General features: G+C 41.9%; 1 protein-coding gene across 2 annotated transcripts in view; it reads left to right on the top strand.

The window, feature by feature from the left end:
* The window catches only part of PDE6A (phosphodiesterase 6A, cGMP-specific, rod, alpha), a 120959-nt gene that overhangs the window by 60745 nt on the left and 34205 nt on the right, over positions 1-26009 (top strand). For both annotated transcript variants that reach the window (XM_006863870.1, XM_006863871.1), the window contains 11 exons: positions 2099-2165; positions 7245-7292; positions 12153-12302; positions 12756-12899; positions 14935-15000; positions 15190-15336; positions 17395-17502; positions 19524-19633; positions 21035-21122; positions 21285-21385; positions 22705-22812. In XM_006863870.1, coding sequence (XP_006863932.1) covers positions 2099-2165; positions 7245-7292; positions 12153-12302; positions 12756-12899; positions 14935-15000; positions 15190-15336; positions 17395-17502; positions 19524-19633; positions 21035-21122; positions 21285-21385; positions 22705-22812 — 1137 coding nt within the window. The remainder of the gene's footprint in view (positions 1-2098; positions 2166-7244; positions 7293-12152; positions 12303-12755; positions 12900-14934; positions 15001-15189; positions 15337-17394; positions 17503-19523; positions 19634-21034; positions 21123-21284; positions 21386-22704; positions 22813-26009) is intronic.

Below are 26009 nucleotides of genomic sequence, written 5' to 3'. Positions count from 1 at the left end.
AACTGATGGTACATGGAGGGGATTATAATCATTGTAATGAAACAAGGTGTATGATTTGTTGAATGTAAAACTGATGATCTGCCCTATAAACTTTCTTTCAATCCACAATAAAAAACCTTAAAAAAAAATTACAATACATCGCAAAATAGATAACGTTGTTGTTGTTAGGTGCCATCGAGTCAGTACCAACTCATAGCGACTCTATGCACAGCAGAATGAACACTGCCTGATCCTGGGCCAACCTCACTATTATTGTTCCCACGCTTGAGCCCATTGATGCTGCCACTTTGCCAATCCATCTCTCTCGGGGTCTTCATCAGTAAATATTTTTTAAGTCCTCTTCACTTTCAGCAAGCAAGGTTGTATCATCTGCATATCACAGGTTGCTAATGAGTCTTCCTTCAATCGTGATGCTGCATTTTTCTTCATATAACCCAGCTTCTCGGATTATTTGCTCAGCATACAGGTTGAATAAGTATGGTGAAAGAATACAACCTTGTAGCACACATTTCTTAATTTTAAACCATTCATTGTTCCCATGTTCTGTATGAACAAGTGCCTCTTGGTTCATGTACAGATCCCTTATGAGCACAATGAAGTGTTCCGGAATACTCATACTTTGCAATGTTGTCCATAGCTTGTCATGATCTACACATTCGAAAGCCTTTGCATAGTCAATAAAGCACAGTAAACATCTTTCTGATATTCTCTGCTTTCAGTCAAGATCCGTTTTCAAGAGGTAGCATATGATTAAGAGCCAGTGATACTGAAGGAGGAAGTCCAAGGAATTGGCAAAGAACAAGGCACCAGGAATTGATGGAACAAAAATTAAAATCTTTCAAGAAAGTGAGACGGCTCACAGGAAGCACTCACTCATCTCTGCTAAGAAATTTGGAAGACAATTATCTGGCTAACTGATTGGAAGAGATCTGTATTTGTGCCCATTCCAAAGAAAGCTGACCCAACGGAATGCGGAAATCATTGGACAATATCTTTGATATCTCATGCGAGTAAAGTTTTACTATCAGTAATACAAGCATACATTGACAGAGAACTTCCAGAGGTTGAAGCCGGATTCAGAAGAGGATGTGGAATGAGGGATATCATTGCTGATGTTCAATGGATCTTGGCTGAAAGCTGAAAGTAGAGAATACTTACCTCAAATCACAAAACAGAAGCTAACTACACAATACTGAGAATCATGGCGTAGTGAAGTTGACACATATTTTAGGAACACAGTTCAATCCTTGGCAGTATGATTTCCTAGATATTCACTTTATAACAACTAAGTTTTTAAATGTTTTAACTTTTCTACATGTGCATTTTTTCCTTCCAGTAACCAAATAAAGAGCAATAGTAGAAAAGTCTTAATATAGTTGTGAGGAATAAATACATAAAGCACCTAGCTTTGGTACACGATAAGAGCTCACCATCAATGAGTTTCCTCGCTGTCTATGAAGTGAGAGTATCTGGTTTTGCTCAATAGCCAAAAACAATTTGTTGAATAAATATTGTCTCTCTTCTTGAATAGTCTAGTTCAATGGACAACCAGTAAAATGGATTCATCATCCTTTCTCTTAATGTCTAAATTGGGCCATTAAGGTGCTTGACCAAGATGTGAGGCTCAGTCAGACATAGTGAATGTAAGTTGGGTGCTGAGAATCACCAGAGTAGGGGAGGGCAAAGATGGAAAGTCAAGTTCTTGTTTTTTGTTTTATTGTGAATTGAGTGAAAGTTTACAGAACAGGTAGGTTTTTCATTCAACAATTCTTGTGACGTTGGTTGCAATCCCTACAATGTAACACCATTCTTCCCACTTCCTCCCTGCCCTGTGTTTAACATTTCCATTCATCCTCTTTCCTACCCCCTCTTGCCTTTTGACCCAAACTCAAGTTTGAATCCAATTGTACTTGCATCAAAGGTCACCAAATGTGATGGTAAATATGGCACTGATTATGGGAGATGGTTGCACAACATGATTCAGGTAATTGATATCACTATTTATACATACAAAACACTTTGAAGGCACAAATGTTATATTAGATATACTTTAACACCAGTAACAACAAAAATCACCATTTGTCTTTGGCCTTTACAGGAATCCACCTCCTGATCATTGGGCTTTAGTGAGCGGTCTCCCTACCTATGTTGCCCAAAATGGCCTGGTAAGTAAGATAATAGTGAAGTGGGTGAGTTTTTTATCAGGTGGAAGAATGAAAGGATTTCCATCAGAATGGGAAATGTGGGTCTCCAAAAGCCTACTTCATTTTTTCTCAAGCTTGTCCTAGAATTCACTTGACAGTTGACCTAAGGAGATGAGCAAAGAACTGGCCCTTGAGAAACTACGAAATACAGAGAGAGATAACCCTCAGATAAAAAGATGTGCTGTCTCACTGACTACTAAAGATACTATGCATGTATCTCCAGGACTTAGTCCCAGTCTCTCATACCAGAGACTAAATACTACTCTCAACTTCCCATCTCTCTGATACTTATAGTCATGCCATATACCAACCATTTGCCTTTGAGACAATTTCAATTTATATTGACCCTATGTTTGTCAAGAATAGAACTGTGCTGCCTAGGATTTTCCATGGTTGAGTGTTTTGGAAGTAATCTCCAGGCCTTGCTTCCAAGGTACCTCTGAATGTACTCAAACTACCAACCTTTTGGTTAGTAACTGAGAGCATTAACCATTTGCCCTACTCAGGGACTCCATGTGTACAACAGAGCCCAAATGCTTCATTTCTCATGAGGCCTCACCCACTCAGGGACAAGATTGAAGTGAGAGCATCTCCTGCCCCAGTGAGAAGGGTCATACCTATTAGCTGCACATCACCCACACATACATCCAGCCCCTCACTCCAGACAATACTGATGTCCTTGAGGGCAGGATCTAAGCCTGGTCATCTCTGTATCTTTTCCTAGACACACACTACACAATGCTGTTCATAGAGCAGAGTGTTATTTATTAATCATTTTCTATGTGTTCGTCTTTCATACTTCGGACATATTGTCAGGAGGGATCAGTCAATGGAGAAGGATATCATGTTTGGTAAGGTGGAGGGTCAGAGAAAAAAAGGAAGACCCCCAACGAGATGGATTGGTCAAGTGGCAGCATCGATGGACTCAAGCATGGCAATAGTAGTGAGGTTGGCCCAGGATCGGGCAGTGTTTCATTCTGCTGTGCATAATGTCACTATGAGTCAGTACTGACTCGATAGCACCTATCAACAACAACAACATGTGTCAGGCACTATTATTGGCTCTGGGGATACAAAGATGACTTCAATATAGCTCCTGCTCATAGTCAGATAGGACACATGCTTATTAATACTTATAGTACAGTGTGATAAGGTCATAATGGGGATGTAGATAGTATATTCTGGGAACACAGGAGAGGACATTTAAATCAGCCTGGTGACATCAGAAAATGCTTGATCTGAGTCGAGTTTTTAAAATATAAATAGACCTTAGGCAGTTAGGAAAAGAAAGTGGGTTCCAGGTGGAATGAACAGCTAGGGAAAGTCATGGAGGTTTAAAGCAATATGGTGTATGTAGTCACTGGGGTGATAAGGTTTAAATAGGAAAATAGTAATACATAAGGCTTAGGAAGTAGAGAGAGACCAGGTCATAGGGGCCTTTGACTTCAGGACAAGGGGCTGGGACTTTAATTATAGGTCCTGGGCTTTTACATAAGAAATTGACATGGTGATATACAATGCAGTTTATGTAGTAGAGTATTTATTTATTGAGGATTTCTATGTGACAGACCCTGTAATTGGCTCTGGGGATACAAAGATGACACTGATTCTTTTAAGACTGTAACTCTTACAGTTCCATGGGGGGTGGGGGGAGGGGGGGACACCTGAAAGGAGTAAGACTGCAGGTGGAACAACCAGTAAGGAGGTTAGTGCATCATTCCAAGAAAGACATGATGGGAGTCTCAACAAAGCCAAGACACATTTTGGTTAGCAGCTGAGTACATTAACCATCTGCACTACCCAGGGTCTCCATATGCCATTTACAGACATTCTACTGTTATTGCCATTGAGTGCTTACATAGGTGAGCAGGATCTGGCGCAATGGGTGGGCAGACCCTGAGTAAATTTACTCATTTAATACTCATGAAAACATCAACAAGTACGTGTAGAGAGAAAGATGAAGGCTCAGAATTGAGAAACATTGGAAGGGTACAACTGGCAGGACTTCGTGGAGGTCTGTAAGCAAAGACAAAGGAGAGAAATGGGGCTCATTTAATTTCAGCTTCTAGAATGGAGGGATAGTGTAGCCACCAGGTTTGGATGTAAAATTGAGACCTTCTTCAGGAGCGAATATCTAAACAGGTAGACAAAGAGATGGTGTTATGGGAGAAAAGGGTTAGAGTTAGATACTTGGAAGATTAAGCCCAGATGATAATCTTTTGCTGCTATTCATAAGGTTTTCAGGGACTAATCCCTCAGAAATGGACCGTCTATTTCTTCTTCAATCTGTATGCTGAGCATATAATCTGAGAAACCAAACTATAAAAAGAAGAACATGGCACAAGGATTGAAGGAAAATTTATTAACAACCTTTGACATGCAGATGATACAACCTTACTTGCTGAAAGCCAAGAGAACTTGCAGCACTTGCTGATGAAGTTCAAAGACTATAACCTTCGGTATGGATTACAACTCATTATAAAGAAAAAATAAAATCCCAGTAAATAACATCATGATAAATGAAGAAAAGATTAAAGTTGTCAAGGATTTCATTCTACTTGGGTACCCAGTCAATATTCATGGAAGCAGCAATCAAGAAATCAAATAATGAATCACAGTGAGCAAATCGGCTGCATGAGACCTCTTTAAAGTGTTACAAATCAAAGATGTCATTTTAAGGTCAAGGTGTGCCCAATGCAAGCCATGTTATATTCAATTGTCTCATATGCATGAGAAAGCTGGACATTGAATGAGTAATACCAAGAAGAATTGAAGCATTTGAATTATGATGTTGATGAAAAATAATGAAAATACCATGGACTGCCAGAAGAACAAACAAGTCTGTCTTGGAAGAAATACAGTCAGAATACTCCATGAGAGTCAGGATAGTGAGACTTCATATCAGGTATTTTGGACATGTTATCAGGAGGGACCAGCTCCTGGAAAAGGGCATCATGCTTGATAAAGTAGAGGATCAATGGAAAAATGGAAGATCCCCAATGAGATGACCCCTACACAGTGACCACAACAATGGGATCAAACATAACAAGAATTGTGAGGATGGCGCAGGACTGGCATTGTTTCATTCTGTTGTGTACTGGGTCACTGAGTTGGCACCAACTCAGTGGCATCTAACAACAACAATAACAGTACCAAATGATAATGAATCCATAAGTGTACATGAAATAGTCCAGGGAGAGTGAGAGGGACAGTGGACCCAGCCTGGGCAGGATACATACTGGAGGACGTTAGTATTCAAAGATTGGGTGAAGAAAGAGGAGTGTGTGAAAGAGAAACAGAAGGAGTGTTGGCAGCATGTGCAGAACCAGAAGGCAGTGCCATGGAAACCAAGGAAGTAGAAAGTTTCAACCAAAAGGGAAAGGACCAAATGCAGTGAAATGCTTGGTGAGATGTAAACTGAAAATCTCTTTTGCATCTGTCAATTAGGAGGTCATTAGTGATCCTCATGAGAGTAAATGTGGTGGTAAGATGAAAGCCAAAATCAGTGTGCGGTCTTCTGAGGAGTGAATAGGCAGTGAGAAGGTAGAGAGTACAAGAGAAAAAAGGAAGAAAAAAGCTGGGTGGTTGCTACAGGAATTATATGGGGACAAGGGAAGAGTAAGGATGGGAGAGACTCCAGCATGCTCCTGGGCTGAGAGGAACGAACCATCAGTGAGTCAGAAGAGAGGTCTGAGATGCAGGAGAGAACAATGGCAACTGATGAACCCATTCCAAGGAGAGGCCAGAGCGATAGTGCAGTAGGTGGGCAGTCTTCTAAAGGACAGCTCATGCTTGGAGACCAGAGACTACCAGACATTTAGGAACTATGTTGATAGGCAGGGTGGCTATGAGCCCAAAAGATGTCTTTGGGGAAATTAGAGAAAGGAACCCCTTCTAGATGGACAAATAGAGAAAGGTCAGAGGCACGGCTCCACAAACAGCCCAGGCTGGATCTCAGCAACCAGTTGCTCCCTCAGTTGGTTGTAGTGTCTTTGTGTAGTGCACACGCCACACAGCTATACACAGTGCCCCATTACCAGGCTATGGAAGGATCAGAAAAATGTCTTTCAAGGTAGGGTAAGCTGATCCAATTTTATAGAGGAATCTGATGATGCATAATCAGAACTCCAATGTCTTTACTTTCCTATTCTACTTTGGGGTTCATATACTAAGGAAATACCTCCTTTCTTGTGAAAACCAACAAACAAAACCCAAATCAATTTGAAATATTTAGAGTAGTATTATCTATATTAATTGACTTAAAATATTTACTGTTGTTGTTGTTAAGTGCTGTTGAGTTGATTCTGACCCATAGCGACCCTGTATAGGGTTTCCAAGGAGCACCTGGTGAGTTTGAACCACAGAACTTGAAGTTCAAATGACTTTGCATTCTGACACATTAGCCCACAGCGCCACAGCAGGATATTATCTGTATTAATTGACTTGAAATATTTAGAGTAATATTATCTATATTAATAAGAATAACTGGACACAACTCAAATATTCGACATGGGACACTATACAGTTATCAATAATGACAAGGTGTAACCTTAATGTTTTCAAAAGTTGGAAATGACTTGAAAGCAAAGTAAAAGCTAGAAGGTAGACACATGTGTTAACATGGGTGACAGGACAGGCAATATATAACAAAAGGTAGGTTAGTAGAAGAAAGATGAAGGTAGTGAGACACACAGGGGAGAAAGCTCTGTGATAACGTGATTAGAGGTCAATTGTGACACATGGAGGGGATTGCAACCATGAAGTAAAGCAAAGTATAGGATTTGCTGAATGTAAAACTGATGATCTACTCTGTAAACCCTCACTCAATTTGCAAGAGTTTAAATAAAAGAAAAGAATGTTTATAAGGTATTTTTTCTGTGTAGTAACATCAGTTAATAATTCAAAACCATCTCCAGCATGTTTACTTGATGAAAAGAATGTGATTGCCTTGGACAAGGAAATTGTGTTTCAGAAAACAGCATGCACTGTGTCCTCTCTTGGGTCTAATCACACTCCATTATTCTCATTCATGGCTTTCAGATTTGCAACATCATGAATGCACCTTCTGAGGACTTTTTTGCATTCCAAGTAAGTGATTTTCTATTTGTTCTCTTAGTTATAATATTTTTTTCCCACTCCAAATAATTATAATATGTTAGAGTTAACCCACTCTATTGGAAATTATCTTAACAAAGTGAAAACATGAGTGGAAAAAAATGTTATTGCAGTAGGGCATGAGTCTTCAAGGTTCCATTAAGTTTTTCTTTTTGTCATGATAAATTCATTTTGTTTATTATTGCAAGACACCCAAGGAAGACCTTACAACATTCATTTGGAACTGATGTTAGTTCAATAATTAGAATTTAGAACTTTAAATTTCAGGATTTTACCTGTTTTAAAAATATATAATCATTTAAACAACCAAAGAACACATTCTGCAAGTCAGCCTTCTGGGCGCCCATGCACAACCTGTGCCTTTCCTTGAGTCTAGAGTCCTTAGCTGCTCTATCTTTCCATGTCATCAGCTCTGCCTCCATCTCTGGTGTCGCTGCTTCTCTGGGTAGGGTCCCAAGTTCCTCTCATGCTCTTGTCTCATGATAGTCCAAGGGTCCTCTGTTCCTGGAGTTTAAGATATTACTACTCCCCCTTTTTGTTACACAACTTCTACCTTTACAGTTGTAACAATCACAATTATTCATGATAATAATTACTCACTATTGAATCATAAGAATCTTATCACCAACTCCTTTCACCAGCACCATTTAGACAAGATGAGAATTATTCAGTGGGGATTCTACCTTCCCTTACACACTCTGAAACTAAACTCCCTCTTGAAAACTTGTAAGCCAGCCACTTCATGCCTTTATAACCTCCCCATCCCCCATTTCAGGTAGCCAGTGTCTAAGTTGCCAGTCCCTATCAACCCTGTATTCAGAGGGGATCAGTTTGATCCTTGATGTGAAGACTCCTTTTCTTTCAGTTGGTATTTTGAGCTACTACATCTGTAAGTATAGGTCAATTTTATCAAATTGGGGCAATTTATAATTACTTCCTTTATCAAATTTCTTTTTCTTTTTCTAGTTGAGCTCTAATCATCAAGTTATTGAAGCTAGGTCAAACAGGTACTACCTGCAAATTTGGACATTCTTGTGCATCTCCCCCCCACTTCATATCAGCTGGACACTTCACTCTCACCTCTAGGCCCCTGTAGCTAGGTCACTGTCAGTGGGCTCAGGAATTTCCAAGTCTCCCCAAACTTCAGATCAAGCAGCCCTTTCTTTTCTCTCTCTCACCTCAAGGCCAACAGGAGTCTATGGAATGTGGTCGAACTCAGTCCATATCTTCATTGCTGCCTTTCCCCAACTCCTACTTACATGTACACCAGCACAGTTGCCAGCAAGCTTAGATGCCTGCTCATGTGTTCCTTTGAGTTTCAGTCTTGGAGGGGGTTTGTCCTGAAGGGACTTGATTGCTTGCCTTGATGGCTCTCTGGCAAACAGCTTATTCTTGTAATAGCCAAACATACTGCTGTGTTTGTTTTTCTTGCTGGTCTTTCTTTCAAGAAGTATCTTCTGTTCCTGTAGCCTTGCCGGGCTGGTCTGCATGTCCTTTTAAGTGGGAATGTCCCACCTCAGAAGGTTCTGGATGGGGCTCAGGTTCCACATAAGGTTCCTATACAGTACAAAGGCTCCGCAAGAAGCCTATTTCACTGGGCAAGTTTTAGAACCCCTTTGAGAGGTTCCAATAAATTTTAGGCTGAAGACAGGATTACAAGCTTTCTGTAATGTTTCCTGACATTCCTATCTATCCCACGCATGTGTCTATTTAACAATAGTAGGCAAGGGAAACCAATATCCATAAGACAGTCAAGGATCTTAACATTATTTCCCCTCTTTTACCCATTAAGACTGTGCCTCGATCCGTGTATCACAGAGTCCTGTTGTTCCAAAGTTGAACATACATCTTACTGGAAGGAACTAGAGTGAGCCAACACATCTGAGTTGAGACTGAGGTGAGAATGACAGAGATTATAAACAGGTAGACAGAAGCCAACCATTTAAGAACTACAAGTTTATGCAAAGAAGTTTGCCGCTCTTACTCGATTTCCCTTACTTCACCTTTTTTTTTTTAGCCTTATCTATGCTGTAGATCAATTTTTCTCAGTAAATGTCAGCTTCCTCTTTCCCAGCATTCTCAGCTCTTAGTGCCTGCCAATATTTATTGAACTTAGCATGTCAGGTGTAAGAAAAACAAGTTATTAATAATTAGGAAATAAGTAAGAAGCAAAGCAAAACGACTCTTAGGAAAATTAGGGTTTTTGGGTTTTTTTTTTTAATTATTTTTATACTTCTTAAAGAACATTATGAAAGAGTTTGTTGTTGTTTTTAAGTGCCATCAAGTCAGTTCTGACCCATAATGACCCTGTATAAGGTTTCCTAGGAGCAGCTGGTGAGCTTGAATCACCAATCTTGCAGTGCAAACCAACCTTGCAGTCCAGCACATTAATCCAAAGAGTTTTGAGGGAATACATTTGCAATGCTGAGAAATTTGATGTAACATTGTAATAAGCTTAGATGGTTGCTAAAAGTTGCTGGCTGATCCTTAACCAGTAACCATTTACTGTCTGGAGTCCTGGTATGGCACTATGGGATAATGCACTGAATTGTAAGGTCCATTTGAACCTTAGGTCGACAGTTCAAACTCACCAGCTGCTCCTTGGAAATCCTACACAGGGTTGTTATGAGTCAGAACTGATTCGATGGAACTTAACAACAACAGTAATTTATTCTCTAGTCACTTCTGACTCATAGTGACCCCACGGGTGTCAGAGGAGAGCTATGCGCCACTGGGTTTCCATAGGCTGATTTCTGAGAAGTAGATCACTGGGCCTGTCTTCCAAGTCACCTCTAGTGGACTTGAATCTGCAGCTTCTTAACAGTTGAGCAAATTAGCCATTTGTACCATCCAGGAATTCCAACCTGATCATTACCACAACAGAACTTGTGTTATACCAAAGTCATTCCGTTGATTGTGGCTTAACCTCATTAGTAAGTCAAATAGTTTTCAGTTGCTGTCTTGCTTACTCTAACTCGTCCTCCACAAAGTAACTGGAGTCATTTCTTTTAAAACATGGATTGAATCAAGTCACTTCCTTGCTTAAAAATTTCCCTCAAATAATCTTTAAACAAACAAATTAAAAAATCCCTCGGAGTCTTCTTAAAAGCAAACGATAGTTTTGCTTAATTAATGAAATGTCTGCCTTGAGTACTGTGCTTGATTAAATAAATAAGTGTATTGGTATCAAATTGACAAAACAGCATGTAAAGTGTGACTCGACAGATTTGACCGGAAGCTTATGGGGTAGTGAGCTTGTGTTAATGGAGGAGGAACAATTCAGAAAAGAAGGCCAAGAACAGTTGCACAACTTGAATAATCTAATTGGTCATTGAATTGCACATGTACAAAGTGTTGAACTGGTGCATGTTCTGCTTGTATATTTTCAACAACAACAAAATCTCTAATGGTTTCTCATTTCAATTTCAATGTAAAATCTGCCTCCTTATCTTGGCCTTTAGAGGGAAGGGATGGCTAGGTAGAGAGTTGGGGGTAAGCATGACCTTAAACTCAAGTTTCTTGATCTTCATCCTGAGTTTGTTGGGCTGTGTTCTTCATCCTTCTGGAGACACTGTTCCACTAAGGGCTGACAGAGCATTCACACTTCCTAGTGTTTTGTTTTGTTTTTTAAAGTAATAATTCTAATCTCACCACTTTAAGAATCTAGCAACATTTGAACTGGAGGACTCACCTACTCCAAGAAACCTCCCTTGAGCTGCTTTCTTGCCCTGGCTCCCACACCACCATAAAGATAACTTTCTTCTAGAACTTTCCACATGACTGTGTAAATTGCTTGTTTACCCTCCCCCTGATGTTTAGATTATGAGCAAATTCTGTGCCTTACTTGCCATGGTTTCTAGCTTCTGAATCAGTGTCTTGCACAATGTTTTTTGTTGTTAAGTGCCGTTGAGTCGATTCTGACCCACAGCGACCCTGTATGGGGTTTCCAAGGAGCAGCTGGTGAGCTTGAACTGCTGACCTTGGAGTTCAAAGAGTTTTGCAATCTGGCGCATTAACCCACAGCGCCACACCAGGGACATAGATGTTTGATAAAATAATGGGAAAAAGAGTCTAAACATGTTCAAGTCTAGTTATCCCCATTTTATAGATGATGAAACTGAGACTCAGAGACATAGGAATGACTCACCAAGGCATTTTATAACTAACCAGAAACTTTCACCTGTATTTCCTCCATTCCTCAATAGACCTGTGTTCCTATTACAGAGTAGAACTGCCCTCTTAGATTTCCAAGGCTGTAATCTTTACAGTCAACTGCCATGTTTTTCCCTATAGAGTGACTGGTAGGTTAGAACTTCCGACGTTTCAGTTAGCAGCCAAACATTTACAACAACAACACACACCACCAGAGGTCCCAAACTGTTCCCATGTTTCGATGATAAAACCAAAGCCCAAAGAGATGAAATGACATACCAAAATAACACAGAAAGTCAGATCAAGAGACAAATGGTGCAGGTTGTTACCCAGTTGATGGATTCAAAGTTCTAAGAGTCACCAGCATTATTCTTTTAAAAAGTCCACCCCTTGCAGTTAACTCTCTTATCTGGAAGGGAAACACTACCTCCCAGAGCTGGTTCTACTCATCATTATACCCCCATTATATTGGCTTGGACAACTTCAGCCAAATAGACGATCTGCTTGTGGCATCTGGTTGATGATCAAAATCATAAAAAGTCCAACAAGTTCTATCCTCTTGCTTCTTCATCTCAGCCAAGTCAGTCTCTGCCAGGGTCACAGGACAGTGTGAAATCCATCAGAGCTGTTTCTGGAGCCTGATACCTACCTAGGGAATCTAACCTAGCTCTTCTCTTGTAGAAAGACCCTCTGGATGAGTCTGGATGGATGATTAAAAATGTCCTTTCTATGCCAATTGTGAATAAAAAGGAAGAAATTGTTGGTGTGGCCACATTTTACAATCGTAAGGATGGGAAACCCTTTGATGAAATGGATGAGACCCTCATGGAGGTATGGTCAGCTAGGAAGTCTTGGGCTGTTGGGACTCAGAATCAACTTGCTGCCAGCCTTGGTTTCCAGAGGTGGGGGTGGTGTCCTGATGTGTTGATGACTGCAGGAAGCTCACCTTCCTGAACTCAGCCTCACAGCCCATTTCCCCTCTCACTTTTGCACTGCTACATGCTATCGGGGAAATCCACGTTCCCTTGTTGTGAAGTTATTACTCATAAGAATGACACTTTATGTATGTTTAGTGTTCTATGATTTTTTTCCCTCATGATTTTTAAAGTATGTTCACACTCATTATTTTCTCTTATCTTCACAATATCTCTTCAAGGTAAGCAGCACATGACTTATCAACCTATTTTATAGGTGAAAATTGAGGCTTAGTGACTGTTGCTCTCTCTTGCTGTCAGGGTCAAACCTGAGTATTCTGTGGCCAGCTCTCCCTTTTTTTATTTTCAGTCTTTGACTCAATTTTTGGGCTGGTCTGTCCTAAATCCTGATACCTATGAGTCAATGAACAAACTTGAAAACAGGAAAGACATTTTCCAAGACATGGTAAAATATCATGTGAAGTGCAACAATGAAGAAATCCAGAAAATCCTGGTGGGTAATTTTCTCTTCTTGTTTTTATTCTAGTAGAGACTGTGCCTTGGCAATGTGGACAAAGTTTAGCCTTGAAACTCCATGAAGGCAGGGATTAGATTTTCTCACTGTTAGATCATTGCTGTCTAGCACAGGAACTCTGCAGACCTTCAATCAAAGTTGGATGGATGCTTTGATGGCTGCATGGACGGTGTTACATAGTGGCTACTCTGCGTGGTCTGGGGAGCAGTTGCTCCTGTGGGGCAACTCACTTAGAAGATCCAATCAAACCAGAGAGGACTTTGGTGATCCAAGTAGTTCAGAGGAAGTTAGCTGTAGTGAGGAGTCCTTTGATAGGTTCAGAACCTTACAGCTAGCTTATAAGGCAATTCGACGCTCATGATCTTGTTTGGTTACATCGGCCCAGTAAGATGAGCAGAGTAAGGACTTCTATTCCCATTGTAGAGATGAAGAAATTGAGACCCAAAAGAGGGAAGTAATTTCTCCCCAGATACTCAGCTAGTGGGTAGATCTTACTTAACGCTTTTCAGAATAATGAGAAAATTCTGTCACTCTTATGATTGGACTGCCTTAGGAGACCATGAGTGTCCTACATCATGAAAGGTATTCAAGTCTTACCTGGGGCGAGAAATTGGGCTAGATGTCTTCAAAGGTATCTGAGAATCAGTGATCCATCATTCTTGGGATTTGGGTTTCAAAAAGGCCAAGATTCCAGAAGTGAAGTGAGTTAGCCATGTGGCACTGCTGTGATATCCAGCTGAGTTCTCAAGACCTTGGGCAATAGACCTCCAAGTTGAAACAACACAAGCCAATGTCTTCAGAGACCTTTACTTTTATCTTTGTTTTTTAAAACTTTTTAAAAAAAATTGTAAATTGGGTGAAGGTTTACAGAACAAATCAGTTTTCCATTCAATAATTCATACACATTTGTTTCATGTCATTTATTGCAATCCCCAAATTGTAATATCACTTATCCCACTTCCTCCCTGTGTTTCTCATTTTTATTCCTCCTTCTTTCCTAAACTTCTGAATTTCATCCTTGGGGAAATGCTGATCTTTTGATCTCAAATGGTTGATTATTCTAAGGAGTGGTACCTACCTAACTGCCATTGTTCCCCTAATAGACTTCTCTATTGTTTGGCTGAAAATTGAGCCAGGGGGGTAAGTTCATTTCCAGATCTTGGGGACCCCACTAGTCTTTATCTGTAAGCCTGGCAGAGACCTTTGTTTAATCTGGGAAGATACCACACCATATGATCATTTCACTCCAATAATTGGTAAATGCAGAGAAGAAAATATTCAGTTTGGCTGAATTTGCTTGAACAAGCCTATAATTCAGCCAAATGATGGATGTGTGGACCCTATGAAGGCACAGCCTCAGTGGACCAGTTAAAAGAGACAAGAAATTAAAAGCAAATAACTGGATCCAGATTCCACCCTTCCACATGGGGAAATAGGATTAGAAAGAGAAGGAACTTGCCCTAAACTAAACCAAGTAACATGAGCCAGGACCATGGCCAAGGTCTCCTGACTCCTACTCAATAATAACTACAAAAACATCCACTACTACATAATTTTATACCAGTGCTTGCTACATGTTAAGCACTGTGTTAAGTGGTTTATATAAATCGCTTCCTTCAGTTGTGTACCACTTTTAATAAATTACATTGCACCATCACAGATGGAGTAATACAATGACAAATAAGGATCAGGAGTGTTAGCTAATACTACTAGCTAGTGGTGGAACTTGGGTTTGGATGCTGGTCTCCATGACTCCAATCCTATGACCTTGAATTTCCTTGTTAATGAAGTTTGAACAGCAACATCCCTGAGTTAGTGGTTCTGATACAAGAGACTTGTAGGAAAGAACCATCAATGGAAATAGAGAAGTGGAGACATATTTAGGCTTTTGATGCAGTAATTATCTATCTATCTATCTATCTATCTATCTATCTATCTATCTATCTATCTATCTACCTACCTACCTACCTACCTATTTTAATTTTCCCCCCTGTACTGTTTTGGACCCTGGCAGAAAACCAGAGAGGTGTATGGAAAGGAGCCTTGGGACTGTGAGGAAGAGGAGCTGTCTCAGATCCTGGTGAGCTGGCTCCGTGCCTAACAACCTAGGACACTCCTTGGTGGGCTTGTTCTTCTTCAGAGTACATCTGTTCCACTCTTCGCTGGCCTTCTCAGCATACCCAATGCAGGGATAGAGTTGGGTGAGCAGGGGGAGAGACCCAGGGACACTTCACATCCACTAAATTCCTCGACTCTCTTCCTTACCCAGCAAAAAGAGCTGCCAGATGCAGAGAAATATGAAATTAACGAATTCCACTTCAGCGACTTGCCTCTAACAGAATTGGAACTGGTGAAATGTGGGATACAGATATATTATGAGCTGAAAGTGGTGGATAAATTTCACATTCCACAGGAGGTGAGGTTCAAGTAAATATTTTGCACTTTCCTCATTCTTTCTGGCTTTTTTTTTTTTTTTTTTACTTAGTCTTTAAATTATCTTAAAAGAATGTACCCTCAGCTTTTAGGATTTAAAGCACTAGTCATGTTGCATGCATGACTCATTTATCTGAACAGAGAAAACACAATTCTTCTAGAAGACAGTTCCTATCAGGGCCAGTGTCCAGAGCAATGGGCTTCTCCTAGTGGGTCTGAAGGACCGAGTTCTGAAGGCCCTGAATAGATGCAATGAAAACACGGGTGTGTTGCTGTAGGATACATCCTGGATGGATAACTACAAGATTGATGGTTCAGAACCACTCCTTGGAAAGCCTGTACAGAGTTGCTATTAATCAGAACCAACTGGAAGGCACTCAGCAACAACACAGTCAAACAAAGGAGCCCTGGTGACACTGTGGGTTAGGTATTGGACTGCTAACTGAAAGAACAGCAGTTCAAACCCATGGGAGAAAGCTGAGACTGCTCCCCTAAAGATTCACAGTCCCAGAATCCCTATAGAGGGTCGCTATGAGTCAGAATCCACTTGATGGCAGTGGGTTTGTAGTCAGACAAAGGAGCCCTGGTGATACTGTGGGGTAGGTGTTCGACTGCACGGTCTGTTTCAAATGAACCATTCGCTCCTGGGAGGAAGAGGTGGCTGTCTCGCTAGTAAAGTTTTACAGCCTTGGATACCCTAAGGAGTAGTTCTAATCTGTCCTATGTTGGGTGACTATGAGTTGGAATTGACTTGATGGCAGTGGATTTGGGTATTTGGTTTGGTAAGTGGTGTTGCTAACCTTTAACTCCACAGGGTTGGAATCCTGGTGTGACACTATGGGCTAATGCACTGGACTATAAAGTCGTTTGAACCACGAGGTCAGTGGTTAAAGCTCACCAGCCACTCCTTGAAAACCCTATGTAGGGTTACTGTGGGTTGGAACTGACTCGGCGACACTTCACAACAACAATCACAGGGTTGGAGTCCTGGTGTGGTGCTGTAGGATAAGCAGTGGACCACAAGGTTGGTTTGACTGCAAGGTCAGCAGTTCAAACTCACCAGCCACTCCTCAATAATCCTACACAGGGTTGCTCTGAGTCAGAAATGACTCCACGGAACTAAGCAGCAACAACCATAAGGTCAACAGTTCAAATCTACCAGCCGCTCCACAGGAGAAAGATGAGGTTTTCAGCTCCTATACAGATTTTCACCCTCTTCAAATCCACCAGCTGCCCCTTGGGAACCCTATACAGGGTCGCTATATGAGTCTGAACTGACTCTATGGCACACAATCACTACCACCACCATAGTCAGAGTGGAGATGTAGGTTAAGCCAATGGAAACACTTTAATTCCTGCAAGGATTCCTTACTGATTCAGGCCATGAATCCAGGGGTAGGGATGGGGATGTGCAGGATTTTGCGGGCTTCTCTGATTAAAGTAGTGGCTTCAAAGCAGTGCCCAAGACTCAATCTGCATTACCTGAAAACTTGTCAGAAATAAATATTACTCTCATTCACATACACTGCCAGCTTTTCTGAACCAGACACTGTGTTGCAAGCCCTGCAGGAGATTCTGATGTTTTAGAACCATAGAATTAAAGAACCCTTTTGTTCCCACCCAGCCCCTGGCTGAAGCACCTGTTACTTCTCCCTGGAGAGTTTAGGGATCACTGATAAAGTTCAATGCATGGAATAGGTGGAACAACGCACATCGACCTTGTTTCATAACAACATTCATTTTCATAGCACTTCTTGTTGCTGTTGTTAAGTGTCATTGAGTTGATTTTCAGAGTAGAACGGCCCCATAGGGTTTTCTAGGCTAAAATCTTTATGGGAACAGATTACCAGGTCTTTCTTCCATAGAGTGGCTGGGTGGGTTTGAACCACCAACCTTTCAGTTAGCAGCAGAGCGCTTAACTGTTGCACCACTTACTGTGGTCAAAGTGTTGCACAGCATGATTGCATCTATTCCTGTGTTCCCTGGGCCTGGTCTAGGAGAGCAGGCATGTACTGCCTCACTACCCTGCTTGTGTTCACAGGCCCTGGTGCGGTTCATGTACTCGCTGAGCAAGGGCTACCGCAGGATCACCTACCACAACTGGAGGCATGGCTTCAACGTGGGACAGACCATGTTCTCCTTGCTGGTGGTATGGAGAGGCTGGCTGGGTGGGTGGGGGTACAGTGCTGGGGGCTCCCACCACACCAGAGGACCCTACAGAGACCCCACATTGTTCTCCTTTTTCTATTATTATTATTACAAATATTATGCATGCTTAGCATAAAAGAAAGGAGCTCTGGTAGCATAGTGGTTACGAATTGGGCTGCTAACCTCAAGGTCAGCAGTTCGAAACTACCAGCTGTTCTGCGGGAGAAAAATGAGGCTATCTGCTCCCATAAAGATTTACAGCCTTGGGAACCCTGTACAGGGTCACTATGAGTCAGAACCGACTCCATGGCATATGACTCTGGTAGTGCAGTGGTTACGAATTGGGCTGCTAACCTCAAGGTCGGCAATTTGAAACTACCAGCGGTTCCATGGGAGAAACATGAGGCATTCTGCTCCCATAAAGATTTATAGCCTTGAAAACACTGTGCAGGGTCACTATGAGTCGGAACCAACTCCACGGTACTTAATAGTAATAACAACATCTTACAGATGGGAGTACTAGTGTGGCGCTGTGGGTTAATGTGCCAGACTGCAAACTCATTTGAACTGCAAAGTAGGCAGTTCAAGCTCACCAGTTGCTCTTGGAAACCCTATACAGGGTCGCTATGGGTTGGAACCAATTCGACAGCACTTAACAATAACAACAATTAAATAAAAAGCGAAAGAAAGCTGCAGTGTATTGCCAACCCCAGTCCCATGACAGAACTCCTTTCATATTTGTTTTCTAGGTGCATAGGGACATATGTACACAGACACACATACTAAGTTTATTTTGCTTATAACCAATGGAATTATATTATTCTATAATATGCTCTCTTTTTTTTCATTTGAAAATATACCCATAATGTTCTCTTGTGATATATTTTTTATGGTGTATGGTACCCTGTTTATAAATATGCCATACTTTCTTTACCCATCCCCCTTATTGTGAGAAATGGAGGCTGTTTCCAGTCTCTCAAGGTGTATTACAAACAGTCCTATAAAGCATGCTGTTTGCACATAACTTTATATACTGTATTTTTTCACATAAAACGCACCTGCCTAGGGAATCAACATGTGAGGGGGTGAATGGTTTGCAAAACAAACATATTTGCTTTAAAATGGGATGTTTTTGTCTGTATTCTTTACTCAGAGGGCTGGGAGACTTTATTTTTGGTTTAAAAGCATTTTCACATCCAGACTATGATGCAAATCCCACCCCTGTCCTTGCCATGAGCATTCCTTCCCTTTCTAGGGTGGAATGAGGTCAGAGTAGGAATTAGGGCCCAGAGGCAGGAATTCTGGCCAGTTCAGGATAGAACAAGACACTGTTGTTTATAAGTGGAGTCCATCCTGACTCATAGTAACCCTGTATAGCGTTTCCAAGGAGTGGCTGGTGAGCTTGAACCACAACCTTGTGGTTCAAACTGATCTTGCAGTGTAGCACATTAACCCACAGTGCCACACCAGGACTCCACACATTGTTTACACTCCACTGATTCTTTAGGGTCACAGCCAGCATCACCTCTCCCGAGCAATTCCTCATCCCTTCCTTCCAACAACCAGGAGAAGGAAGAGAGGAGCTAAATATTTGCATAAGCCCCAGAGAAAGATTCCTCTGGGTTGTGCTTAAACTGGTAAGTCAGGTTTGAAAGTTTTTTGTTACTAGTGGGGCCATGCTCAAAAACTCTCCTATCCTGAAACCTAACAGTTCTCAGAAATCCTCTCAGCCCATACCCTCCACCCCCTGTTTGCAGATTGGCATACTGAAGCTCAGAGCTGGGTGGGACCAACTAAAATACACAGGAGGAAGATGAACACTGTCTTTGTTTGCCTGAGTCTGTTTAGTTTTAGCCCTACATCCTGGGGAAACTCCTCAGTCTCAGGCAAAACATTAGTCACTCTGGATCAAGGAGGAGAGCCAAGATCAGTCCCAGACCAATATTTCTGAGCTCTGGGCCCTCTCCCTCACACCTGCCCTCACACAAAAAACTGAATTTGCACCTCTGATTGCTTTCCTAGACTGGAAAGCTGAAGCGATATTTCACGGACCTGGAGGCCTTGGCCATGGTCACTGCTGCCTTCTGCCATGACATCGACCACAGAGGCACCAACAATCTCTACCAGATGAAGTGAGCCAGCCCTTACTGAACCCGGAGATTTACTACCCAGGTCTGAAAGGCCTTTACATGGACCTCACTGGCCAAGGGAAAGTTCCACTGTCTACAGTTTCCCACTGTGGGAGACAGATTAATGGGACCCGAATTTGTTCCTGTCCTAAACCCTGGAGCTAGGAATGTGCTATCTTACCTGGAAAAGAATATTTGCAGATATGATTACATTAATGATCTTGAGATAGGGGGTGATCCTGGGTATACAGGTAGGATGGATCGAGTCACAAGGATCCTTACAAAATGTAAGTAGCAAATCAAAGAGAAGAGAAGATAATGTTGGCTTGAAGGATGGAAGAAAGAGCAAGGGAGTGTAGGAGACCTCTAGGAGCTGGGAAAGGCCGGAACATGAAGCTCCCGTAGAAGGATTGAAGCCCTGTGGACCCATGTTAGACTTCTTTAAGATGATAAATCTGTGTTGTTTTAAGTCATTAAGTTTGTGGTATTTTGTTATAGGAAAAACAAAACAAATATAACTGCCTCACTCACCTCCTTCACTGACATACCTGCTAAAGTACGTTGAGCCAAGATATTAGTAACTGAAGAAAGTTCATTCGTGCACCTTGCGTTTCTAATGCTCTTGAAAAGTGTGTAGCAGGTCCTATGCCAGGCAAAGGAGACACCGTAGTGACCCAAACAAGCACAGTCCTTGTCCTCACAGAGCTTACATTCCAGACAGTGTTTGAAGCACAGTCCTTGAATCCTGATCTCATTGGATCCTCATGATCCACTCTGCTATCTGGGCAGAGCAGGGACTAACATTATCCCCGTATTACCAATGAGGAAACTGAGGCTCTGGTCTGAAATCACAGGCTGTAAGTGATTTGTCAGTACCACAACTCATGCTTTTCGGAGTCTTCTCAATTCTCCCATGTTCTTCTGAGGCACAAGTTTAAATTTCACATTGTGGGGTCTAACTGCCAAGCATATAGTGTTTGGCATATAGTAGGTGCTCAACAAATACTTAGTGAACAAATAAATGCACACTATTTATGGGACTCAGGTATGGAGGAGTGGCAGCTTGGTGACCTTTGAAACATGGCCTCCTGCCAGTGTCTATGGATGGCTTCAGAGACTCCATACAATTACATGTGGCATTGTGTATATCTAGGCCCTTCTGGGCTGTAAGTATCCCCACTATTGGACAAATTATCAAAGACTTCATGACCCCAAACAGTCTTTGAATCACCTGTGGAAAGAGCTTTTCCACATTTCCACTGCTTCCTAGTGTGACACTGCACGGTCCTGCCATATAGGGACTACAGTTTCTCTGCCTACTAAATTGGGAGGCAGCAGAGTGGATGAGGTCTTCAATCTTGATCTTGGCCATTGTGTGTTGGTCTCTTTCCCTTTCTCATGCAGATCCCAGAATCCACTAGCCAAGCTCCATGGCTCTTCCATCTTGGAAAGGCACCACCTAGAGTTTGGCAAAACATTACTGCAAGATGAGGTGGGTCAAGGGCTCTCTGTACTGGTCTTGGGCCTGGGTGGGAGCCCCCATCTTGCAAGGAGCCTGGGTACACCCAGACATCTACCATTATCTGGGGTGACCATCAGTAATTGGGTAGCTTTATGGTCCCTCCTCACATCTCTTCTCTGGCTTTCTCTTCAGAACCTAAATATCTTTCAAAACCTCAGCCGCAGGCAGCACGACCATGTGATCCATATGATGGACATCGCCATCATAGCCACAGACCTTGCCCTCTACTTCAAGTTGGTATTGCTTTTCATGTTAATAAGAATGCTATGAGACTGCTAATATTGTTCTGGACAGGTTATCAGGAGGGGCCAGTCCCTGGAGAAGGACAGCATGCTTGGTAAAGTGATGAGGACCCCCAACGAGGGGGGTCCTCATCAGATGTATTGGCACAGTGGCAGCAGCAATGGGCTCAAATCTAAGCACAGGTGTAAGGATGGTGCAGGAGTGGGCAGCGTTTCATTCTGTTAGGTATAGGGTCCCTGTGAGCTGGTACCGACTCGACGGCACCGGACACCAATAATAATAATAATAATAATAATAATAATAATAATAATAGCTCCAAGTGTTTCAATATCTGCTCTGTACCATGCACAAATGGACTCTTGGTGTGGCGCTGTGGGATAAGCATTAAATTGTGTACCACAAGGTTGGTAGTTCAAACCCACCAGCTGCTCCTCGGAAACCCTCTACAGGGTCACTATGAGTCAGAATCCATTCAATGGCACTTAACAACACCATGCCCATGATTAAAAAACTCAGCTGTTAAATAAAAGGTTAGCAGTTCAAAGCTACCCACCAGTCCTCAGAAGACGACGCCTGGCAATCAACTCCTATAAAGATTGTTGCTGCTCTTGTTAAGTGCCGTGGAGTCGGTTTCAACTCATAGCAACCCTGTACAGGGTTTCAGAGGAGCAGCTGCTGGGCTCGAACCACTGACCTTGTGGGTCAAACTGACCTTGCAGTCCAGTGCATTAACCCACAGTGCCACACCAGGACTTCCCTATAAAGATTACAACCTGTGGAACCCTGTGGGGCAGAGCTATTCTGTCATTTAGGATCTTTGCATTGGAATTGACCCAATGGCACATACCAACATATGCCATGCATTCCTAGTGTGGCACTGTGGGCTAATGTGTCAGACTGCAATGTTGTTTGAACTGCAATGTCAGTGGTTCAAGCTCACCAGCTACTCCTTGGAAACCCTATACAGGGTTGCTATGGGTCGGAATCAACTCGACGGCACTTAACAACAACAACAACACTTGTGTTATGTATGTATTAACCCTCACCACAATCCTGTGAGGTAGACATTATTACCCCATTGTACAGACAGGGAAACTGAGTTCCATTGAGTTACCAATATCATAAAACAAATACACAGCAGAGTTTGAATGTAGGTCTTCACTCCTAACTTTAGTTCTTTTAACTTTGATTTGATAATTCTGTGGTCATTTGTAATTTCTACCTCTATCAGAAAGAGTCAACATTAGGAAGCTTGGGTGTTGCCTTATTCTAAGATTTGCTGCCTTTGACAAACTGGTATGCTTTGTAGGAAGAGGACGATGTTCCAAAAGATCGTGGATCAGTCTAAGACATACAAGACTGAACAGGAGTGGACGCAGTACATGATGCTGGAACAGACACGGAAGGAAATCGTTATGTGAGTTGAGTAAGGGTTGAACTTCTTAAGGCCAGGGTCAGAGGCGAGTGCTGCATTGGGAGCCTTTGCCACCCTTGAGAGAGTCCTGGGCACTTTCCATTGATGGGGACTTTGAGAAAGGAAAAAATGAATTTATGCCAGCACAGAACTATGCAAATGATGATACATGTTTAATCTTTATTTTATCATGAAAAAATATAAGACGATGATCATTGTTTTGTTTGTCTGTATAAAAAATATGATATTTGGCATATTACTATTGTAAACTGGAATTTTAGTTAATAAAGGGATGTAGCTTCGAAGGTTTTTGTTGTTGTTGTTGAAACGTAGAGCATCCTATCAATTACAGCCTGAGTGATAGCTACATGTCACTCAAAATATACTCATATACATTTCATTTTTTTACTGTTCCCTTAGAGATGTCAGTGTCCTGTAATATAAATATGCTATTCACAAATTGCTATGGGTTAATGTGCCAGACTGCAAAGACGTTTGAACTCTAAGGTTGGCGGTTCAAGCTTACCAGCTGCTCCTCGGAAACCCTATTCAGGGTCGCTATGGGTCGGAACCTACTCGGTGGCACTTAACAACAACAACATTCACAGATTAGTTATAGACATAATTTATACAAAATGTATTTTTGTTTGCCAGCATGGGGGCTGGTAATGAGACTCAAATTTTAAGTTGTCATTTACCTATCTCCCAATAAGGAGCTCTGGTAATGTAGTGGTTACAAATCAGGCTGCCAACCTCATGGTTGGCAGTTCGAAACTACCATCTGTTCCGCAGGAGAAAGATGAGGCTTTCTGCTCCCATAAAGATTTACAGTCTCGGAAACCCTGTGCAGGGTCACTATGAGTCGGAACCGACTCTAGGCACATAACAACAACAACGTTTTTCCATGACTTACCTCAATTGATGATGAGCTGAAGAGTGTGTATTTGAGACCTTCTGTGACTACGAGACCCAAACCACCTGGTTCTCTGGCTCTTCTGTGATAAGTCCTGGGCATTGATGATGATGGCCAAGGGGACTTCAAAGGGAGATAAGGCCTAACTAGTTCCCAAGGGAGTACTAGGCAGTTTGCTTATGTGACGATGAGGCCTGATTAAGTCACAAGTTCCTTGCAACAGAGAAGTGGGGGCTGCTGGGATGGGCTTGAGAAACATCAGGGGAAGAGAGGCAAGTGGCAAATCATCCTCCATCAGACTTATAACTGTCCTACTAGGCCTCCACAGGAGTTCTGCTGTGGCACTGTGGATTAATGCACCAGACCGCAAAGTCATTTGAACTACAAGGTTGGCGCTTCAAGCCCACCAGCTGCTTCTTGGAAACCCTATACAGGGTTGCCATGAGATCAGGACCGACTTGATGGCACTTAACAATAACAAGATCAAGGCCTCCACAGAGATCCCTTGATCCTAGATAACAGTGTGACCTGCTCCTATTGAACAAGAGAGCACACTCAGATTGTAGATGTTCCCAGACAGACCAGGAGCTGCCCCACTGGACAGTTCAAAATGGCACATCAGAAGACTACAATACTAGAAATTATTCTTGGATGTTGTTACTGTTGTTAAGTGCCATTCAATTGGTTCCAACTCATAGTGACCCTGTGTAGGGTTTCCAAGGTAGATTTGAACCACAGAACTTGTGACTAGCAGTCCAGTGCTTATCCTACAGCACCACACTATTGCCGTTGCTGTTAAGTGCCATTGAGTCCATTCCAACCTATAGTGACCCTGTATAGGGTTTCCAAGGAATGGTTGGTGGGCTTGAACCACCGACATTGTGATTAGCAGTTCAGTGCTTATGCTATAGCACCCCACCAAAGGAGGGCTTAATATTATGATGTTGTCTACTTTTCCTAATTAATTATTCATTTAAGATAATTCCTCCCCATCCATAAAAATTACTTTAATTTTTTGGAAATTATGAGTCCCATCTCAAAATTTTCATGAGAAATAAGTATGCAAGAATACCTGTAAGCATTCTGAAATAGAAGAGAAATACTAAGCAATCAGCTATACTCAAGGTAGTTTAGTGCTGGGCATGAAGAGGCAGTCAGGTCAATGGGGCAGTCTAGTTGGACTAGGTATATACTAGCTGCAGATTTCATACCAGTGGAGAAAGGTGGGCTATTCGTAAATGATATTAGAACAATGCGGTGGCCATAAAGTTAGATCCCTCTCTTACTCCTTAATCCCAAATTCTATATTCCATATCAGTCAAGAATTTTAAAAGAAAATGGGAAACCAAAGAGATAAAGGAACAAACAAAACAAAACATGAGATAATTAAAGTGAATCATTGCAAAGCATTGGGCAGGATGAAGGGGAATAGGCAAACTTCTCCACCATTGTGTGTGCATGTCGGGAGTAAATACTGCTTTTGTAAAGGGCAATTTGGCAATACTGATCCAAATTGTAACTTCCAGGTCCTCTTTGAAATAGCAAACTTTCATCCAGGATTTACCCCCTACATGCGCTCCTACATGAGCTCCAAGGAGTATGCCCAAAGTTATTCATTGCATTATTATTTGCAATCGCAAAGAAAGATTGTAAACAACTTTAATATCCACTGTGCCTTCAAATAGTGAAATGTTACATAGCCTTTAAAAGGAGATTAGTTTCTTTTAAAGGCATTTCCAATTTCTTCAGAAGAATTTCTAAAATATAAAATATATAAAGATTAAACACACAAAACAAGTCAGGATCCAATCATTGTAAAAGCGAAGATTGTCTTAAGCAGGAACCTTCAGACTGAAGCCCACCTACACCAGTCCCCTCCTCTTCCCCACACAGCCTCTCCCGGCATGTACAGGCACCGATAGCCTCCAGGGATTCAATGGCTACATCTTCAAGAGCCCTGTGTCCTCTTTCTTAATATTAATTTTCCTGATAAAGCACGTAGACTAGACACTGAGATCATGTTCCTTGCTCATCTGTCACCTGATAAAACAAGGCAAACTCTGCCCCTTCCTGAATTTGGTTCTAGGTGCAAAAAACTCTGTGGCACCAGGCAGGGGGACTGTTTGAAATGCTGGTGTCTTCAAAGCCTCTTTTAATAAAAACTCTTCAGGACTTCCCTGTAGTCCCTTCCGACTCATAGTGACCCTGTATAGCTGGTGGGCTTAACTGCTGACCTTGTGGTTTGTTGTCCGGTGCTGATCCTACAGCGCCACACCAGGAGTCCATA

The sequence above is a fragment of the Chrysochloris asiatica genome, unplaced genomic scaffold, assembly GCF_000296735.1.
Source record: "Chrysochloris asiatica unplaced genomic scaffold, ChrAsi1.0 scaffold00057, whole genome shotgun sequence".
Taxonomy (NCBI): Eukaryota; Metazoa; Chordata; class Mammalia; order Afrosoricida; family Chrysochloridae; genus Chrysochloris; species Chrysochloris asiatica.
The sequence above is the reverse complement of the archived record's forward strand: the minus strand, read 5'-3'. Positions and strand labels throughout refer to the sequence as shown.